The sequence below is a fragment of the Trachymyrmex septentrionalis genome, unplaced genomic scaffold, assembly GCF_001594115.1.
Source record: "Trachymyrmex septentrionalis isolate Tsep2-gDNA-1 unplaced genomic scaffold, Tsep1.0 scaffold134, whole genome shotgun sequence".
Classification (NCBI taxonomy): domain Eukaryota; kingdom Metazoa; phylum Arthropoda; class Insecta; order Hymenoptera; family Formicidae; genus Trachymyrmex; species Trachymyrmex septentrionalis.
In genome coordinates, this window is record NW_017304482.1 from 995,349 (window position 1) to 1,002,851 (window position 7,503).

General features: G+C 33.3%; 1 protein-coding gene across 1 annotated transcript; it reads right to left on the bottom strand.

Annotated features, from left to right (window-relative positions):
• Positions 1-5,000: 5,000 nt before the first annotated feature.
• On the bottom strand, positions 5,001-6,374 carry LOC108757177 (histone-lysine N-methyltransferase SETMAR-like). The gene is made up of 2 exons (XM_018501589.1): positions 5,907-6,374; positions 5,001-5,015 (listed from the first exon to the last, which is right to left on the bottom strand). Exons 1-2 carry the CDS (start codon positions 6,372-6,374, stop codon positions 5,001-5,003), a joined length of 483 nt encoding a protein of 160 aa, XP_018357091.1.
• Between the last annotated feature and the right edge of the window lie 1,129 nt (positions 6,375-7,503).

Genomic DNA, 7,503 nt, shown 5'->3' on the forward strand with positions numbered 1-7,503 from the left:
ACCAAAGATCTTATTTCCGATATTACTCATTGTCAGTAAAGAGTAAAAAATAAAAAATTTTGTAAAAAATTTGTTGGCGCAGATTATAATTCATCTGACAAGGAGAGGTTACGCTTTTCTCTTCACCGATTTGATCAAACTTGCAGCGATATTAGAAAAGTCTACTAAGTAAACACCTATAAAGCCGTTTCTGCCTAAAAGCCGAGTAATGCGCATTTAAAGATATACCAAAAATCTAGAAATAGTAATATTTCTAATATTTCAGAAAGTATGCATTTTTGAGAAAAATGTCTTAAACTAAAATGATAGAGTTTAATAAAATGTATTTACTGGTTTGACCTTGAGTGGTATCATCAACTTTGACTTGACTTTGACAATGTCATCCAAGGTCAAACCAATAATAACAAAATCAATAATAATAAATATTTCTTATTAATCACTCTAAGACATTTTTCTCAAAAATGCATACTTTCCGATTATTAGACTTTTTTTTATATTTTTAAATGCTCATTAGTCGGGTTCTGAGACCCATTAGCGGGAACGGCTTTACAAGTGTTTACTTGGCAAACTCCTCTAACAATTAATAATTGCTATAATTTTGATCAAAATCAGTAAAGAGCAGAGTGTAGCTTCTCCTTGTGAGTATGAATATCGCATTCATTATTTTTACGTATCTGTAATGTATAATAAAAAATAAATTGAAAAATTCACATTCATATTTGTACATTACATTGTATTTCATAAAACAAATAATTTAATGCAAAAGTATAAAATATAAATTTTTTAAACAAAAATGAAGCGTTGGTTACACTTACTGATGTTTTGACGAGAAAAAATATCCTCTGCGCGAACGTCTGCTAGACGCATACTAATGGTCTCAATAACAAGCTAAGCATCTGTATCAAGAGTAGAAACGGGAGGACGCGTCCTTCCGAAAATTCTAAAATCTAACATGAAAGATGATGATCGGATCATTTTGACTTCGGTGACCTTGAAAGGTTAAGTTTTTTTGCTGTCAGCGTGTGAAAATTTGATTTGAATTTGATTTTTTTTCGAATCAAAAGGATTTGATTCAATTTGATTCGGCGTAAAGATTTCAGATTCAATTTGATTCCTTTTTCAAACATATCACAGATTCGATTCGATTCGATTCAACCTTGCAAAAGGTTGATTCGCATACCTCTACTTTCATACTTACTTAGCTATTGCTTAATACTTTATTAGTTAAATAGTATCGTATACTGTCCTTTATCTTTATCCGCGAATATGAAGATATAAATTAATTTCCGATCATAATATGATAAAATAAAAGAATAGCTTTTATATGTTACGTAGGTTGTTGGAAAAGTTTCTGCAAACAATATGAAAAAAAACATATATTCGGTAAATGACTTTATTGTTTTTCGAAGTACTTGCCTATAAGATCGATACATTTTTGCATACGCTCGAACCAATTTTCGAAGCATTTTTTTCCATTCTAAGGCTGTAATCTCAGATGTCAGTGTACGAAATGTTTCAACAGCTGCTTCAGGCTGTTATTGGTTTGACTCAAATCGCTCACCACGCATCTTATTTTTAATGTTTGCGAACAAAAAGAAGTCATTAGGTGATAAATCAGGTGAATACGGACAATGAGTCATCAATTCGACATTATTACTGGATAAAAAATCAACGGTTTGACGTGCTGTGTAACAGCTGGCGTTGTCATGATGAAGGATGATGCGACGATTTCGGTTTGTTCTACGCAATTCATTTATGACTTCTGGCAAACAAATTATTGTATACCAATCAGTATTTACAGTCCTTCGATCCTCTAAAGCCACGGTTGTCACATGTTCGGTATAACCGAAGAAACAAGCAATCATTTGCTTGGCAACTGCGTGAACGAATAACTTTTGTTGGTTTCGGTTCATTTTAAAATATCCAAACAGTGGATTGTTGTTTACTTTCGGGCTGATACGAATAGATCCATGTTTCGTCCCCAACGATGTTGTAGACCAAATTTGACCGACCTCGGTTGAATTTCTTGAGCATTTCTTTGCTCCATTTAACACGAGCCTGTTTTTGAGCTTCGGTCAAGTTATGTGGGATCCAATGACTGCAAAATTTCCGTACGCTCAAATGATCATGCAAAATCATATGTATTGCTTTCATGTCAATGCCTAAGGATGCCTGAATCTCGCGGTATGTTATATGCCGGTCTCGCTCAATCATTTCACGCACAGCATCAACATTAGTGGCAACAACAGACATGGATGGACGACCTTCACGGAATTCATCACTAAGAAAGGTACGTCCACGCTGGAATTCGGCAAACCAATCAAAAACAGTCCTATTGGATAGTGCTTCATCCCCAAAAGCCAAATGAAGTCGAGCAATGCATTGAGTTAGATTACATTTGTAATTGTAAAAAATCATTGCTCGAAAATTTTCACGCGAAATTTCCATTTTCTTACAAAATAACTTCTTTTAAAATACCATGCAAACAAAACTAATTGGCTTGGGTACAAACTGTCAATTGAATTATAGGTTAAAAACGTCTAATTTTACGGATATGATAGTAGCAGAACATTGGCGCCACTGGAAGTACTAGATTGCAGAAACTTTTCTAGCAGCCTACGTACTATAAAATTATAGAAATTACAAAGGAATAAATTATCAAGAAACTTATAAGTGAAAAGTCGATTCACTACAATGCACATCGATAGCTGTTATTAAGGAGTTTGTTCATGCTGTGTACTCTAGCTTTATTTTCTATATTTTCTGTTGTATTGTATACCATAGATATAAGCATTAATTACCATAAAGAATCTAACAGTTGTCAATGAATGATTTATGCGTTATTGATTTTATCATTTTTATCTGAATTATCATTTCTCTTCCTGTTGTACTTCTTTGACATGCTGTTTAACGCATGGTAGTTACCAAGAAAATTTTGAATAATAAGAATCGATATAACAATATGACAATCGTTTATTTGAAGTTTCAACGAATATTATATATCCTTCGAGTACTTGGGACTTTTACTAATACGTGGCCATTATATCCAGATATTGGAAAAAATGAATATATTCTTCGTAATATTTACTATTATGTTGCTATTTTCATATTGATGGCAGTATGGATACCAATGGTAATTGGTGCATACAAGAATCGAAACGATGTCGGCGTATTAATGAAAAATATGTCTCATATAGCGGCTTTTACAGAAGCTATACTTAATTCAATTTTATGCAGAATTAAAAAAAAACAATTGCAGGTAAACACATTTATCATTAAGAAAGTATTTTTGATATAGAATTGTTACGTTTTGTAGACTCCATGATTTTTTTCTTTCAATGGAATTTGTTCATGATCGTGACTTTTGATGTCATTTATGAGAAACAAGTATATCAATTAAGTCATCAATTAAAAATTTAAAGAACTTTTTTTTCTTTACATATATAAGCTATAAATTTGAGTATCTAACGAATTCCATTCAACAAAACTCAAAAATTTTACACTCATTGAACACAGCGCCTTCGCGGTCACAGTATTAAGATGTTGAACTATTGTCTTAATATACCTTCAATAAAATTGAATTAATATTTCAGACATAAATTGAGAGCCGATGAAATTATCGGATTCACACAATCAATCTGAAACAAATAAATCCCCCCAAATTCTGCCAAATCTTAAAAAACTGTAATAATTTATTGCGAAAAAATATTGCCTCGGCCGGGAGTCGAACCCGGATCTCTTGCATTCCGTGCGAGCGTCCTGAGCCTTTAGACTACAATGAGTGTAGTATTTATATATTCGGTCATGTTTCAATCATATGTTTATAATACGCAGCCGAAATATGCGTAACTCACTATATATGTCGATTATTGCGAGGAGTGTTGCTAAGGTCTCGGTAGTCTAAAGGCTCAGGACGCTCGCACGGAATGCAAGAGATCCGGGTTCGACTCCCGGCCGAGGCAATATTTTTTCGCAATAAATTATTACAGTTTTTTAAGATTTGGCAGAATTTGGGGGGATTTATTTGTTTCAGATTGATTGTGTGAATCCGATAATTTCATCGGCTCTCAATTTATGTCTGAAATATTAATTCAATTTTATTGAAGGTATATTAAGACAATAGTTCAACATCTTAATACTGTGACCGCGAAGGCGCTGTGTTCAATGAGTGTAGTATTTATACGTTCGGTCATGTTTCATTTATATGTTCAAAAATTTTAATCAGGAAAGTGTCAAATATCACTTATGCGTGACTGGAAACAATAAATTGTGGAAAGTGGAAACTTGGAAATCTTTAAAATGAAAATCTGTTAAAATAAAAAATCATGGATGATTTCCTTTTCTAAGGAAAGAGAATAATAGCACATATAAAATATATATCGCGCAATAATATACAGTAAAGCTGTTACCCGAGATTGATAAAGATTTCTCTCTAATATAAGAAAACAGGCGCCAAATCGCGCCAAATCATAAAATTTGTAAGGTCACGTGTTAGGAGTGAATCAACTGCTTATGGATATCTAGCATCTCACTCATGATCGGCGACGATCACCCCGCATCCGATAACTCGAAAAAGCTAACGGCAATTACACAAATCGAAAATTCAACCTTTTTTTAATCGTGAAGTAAACAAAGTTATTTCTGGTAGATTTTGATGCACTGATTACAAATTTGACCGAAAATATCATATCATATCAAGTTTTTGAGATGTTCCAACCTAAACATACAAAAAATGAAACTTTAGTCCAAAGCCTTTGGAAACACTTTTAATGACCTAAAAAATCTAACAATTTTTTTTATCCTTGTCCAGCTGCCCTCCCTCCTCACCATGCCGATAAATAAAAAACGATAAATAAATAAAAATAGAAATAAAAAATGCATAGCTCAAAATGTGAAGCAATTTATGAGCTTCCAAATCCCGTAAAAAAAATTTTTGAACTCGTCCCGATTAGCAGAAATATTAATTTACAAGTGGGGGGGGGGGCTGAGTGGACGTCTACTCAGCCGCCCCACTCCTTAAAAAACAATAGAAAATCATTCATAGACTCAGAAATAGCAGCTTTTTGATGAACTCTTAAATCAGTGCTGTTTCGATTTTTAAGCTCTATCCTGAGAGAACTATTTCTAGAATGAGAAAATAAATTATTTTATGACTGGAGTTTATTTGTTAATTTAGCAGCTCGCGAAATACATACAAATTTTTGAGCTGTTCTTAGCAGGACAATCACCTCCTGTCAGTCTATTTTACGCTAGAAAGACCTATGTTAAATATAAGGTGTACTAAAAAGAAATCTATTATTTTTGCATTAAATTGAAGGCTTTATTTAGCATAGTTAGAATGATCCGATTTAGGTCAAATATGCACCATTTTGTTCAATAATTTGTTGCCATTTTGAAGGTAATTTCATTATGTCTCTTTCATAGAAACCCTCGTCCTTATTGGCAAAAAACTGGGACAGTCGATTTTCACAAGCTTCTCTTGAGGCGAATTTTTCACCAGCAAAATCATTCGCCATAGACAGGAACAGGTGGTAATCACTTGGTGCCAGGTCCGGACTATAAGGTGGATGCATAAGAACCTCCCAACCAAGCTCCCGGAGCTTCTGGCGAGTCACTATCGATGTGTGTGGCCTGGCGTTGTCTTGATGGAACACAATTCCTCTCCTATTGGCCAAAGCTGGCCGCTTCTGGGCGATTGCTTCTTTCAGACGGTCCAATTGTTGACAGTACAGGTCCGAATTAAGAGTTTGGCCGTAGGGGAGCAGCTCATAGTAGATGATTCCCTGCCAATCCCACCAAACACACAGCAAAACCTTCCTGATCGTCAATCCTGGCTTGGCCACCGTTTGCGCCGGCTCATCGCGATTCGACCACGACCGTTTTCGCTTGACGTTGTCGTAAGTGACCCACTTTTCATCACCAGTAACCATTCGCTTCAGAAATGGGTCGATTTTGTTGCGATTCAGCAGCGATTCGCAGATGGAAATTCGGTCCATGAGGTTTTTTTGCGTTAACTCGTGTGGCACCCATACATCGAGCTTCTTTTTGTATCCAGCCTTATTTAAATGATTCCAAACGGTTTTTTGTGCAATGTTTAGCTCCTGGGCAATCGAAACTGTGCTTACATGACGGTCGGACTCGACGATTTCCATTATTTTATCGACATTTTCGACAATTGACCTTCCAGAGCGTGGTGCATCTTTGACATCAAAATTACCGGAACGGAATCGACGAAACCAAAATTGCGCGATATTGACTGTTACAGTATCAGGACCATAAACACTATTCACATTTTCAGCCGCCTGGCTTGCGTTTTCGCCTTTATCGAAGAAAAACTGTAAAATATGGCGTATTTTCTCTTTGTTGGTGTCCATCTTTGACACGCGCTCAAACAATACTGACTCAAGCAATCACAAAACTGTCTGAGAAGTTTTTTTAGAACGAAATCTTATCTTTCTAACGCCATTTGGTGTAACCCGATCGCACTTATACAACGCGAGATACCGATTACTAAAGCCATCTATTGGAAAAATAATAGATTTCTTTTTATTACACCTTATAAAATCAAGAAATAAGTCATTTTTTTATGGGAAATTGTAAAAAATTTTCTTTATTAATAAAAAATTAAGGCTAATTGTTATACAATATACATATTGTATTATGATTTTTCTGTATCCTTTTTTTAATAAAAAAAATTTTTATTGTAGTAAAACAGTTTTAATGTGTGTTGTTATAATTTTTTGCTGATTAAACTTATGTCGTGTTAGTTATTTTCAGAAAGACAGGTTAAAATCACTAATTGTAAATCGCCTTTTAAGAAAAAATTTATATTTTTATTCAGAATAATATTGAACATTTAATAAAATATCTATAATTCTTCATATAGATTACATTATGGATGATTTTATTTCATTACTGTTTTATATGTTTCGAATTAAATAAAGTAATAACAATTATTCATAATTAAACCCCACGTACTTACGGTCAACCTATCAAATGCTTTTTTTTTTATTGGCGTTATTATATCCCATAAGAACAATAAAAATTATTTGCGCATGCATATCGTAATATACAATATAACGAAATTATAATTGATGATCAACATCTAATTCTACACGGAGAAAAATAATTAATAGACGGATATCTTACAAGACTAGTAAAAATATTCTGGCTATCGAATTTGTGATAAATTTTTACCGAATTTGTGATAAATTTTATTTGTCTAAAAGTAAAAATACTGGAGATTTAAGATAAACAGTACATTATAATTATACAATAGTAGAGGAAACCGGAGCACCATAATTCACAAAAATTCGAACAGTAAAAATACATTAAAATGTAAGATTTTTGGTTTCAACTTTTTTATATAATTAAGGGATAATATATATTTTAAGATTTATTGAGCATATATATATATATTTTTCATAAATATTGATTTGTATTTTGAATAAAAATTGAAAAAGAAATTTTTAGAAATGACTCATGATACCCCATGCATGGGTC

Bases quoted from the DNA above. Each gene is read 5' to 3' on its own strand.
- LOC108757177 (XM_018501589.1), bottom strand. From the start codon at position 6,374: ATGGACACCAACAAAGAGAAAATACGCCATATTTTACAGTTTTTCTTC.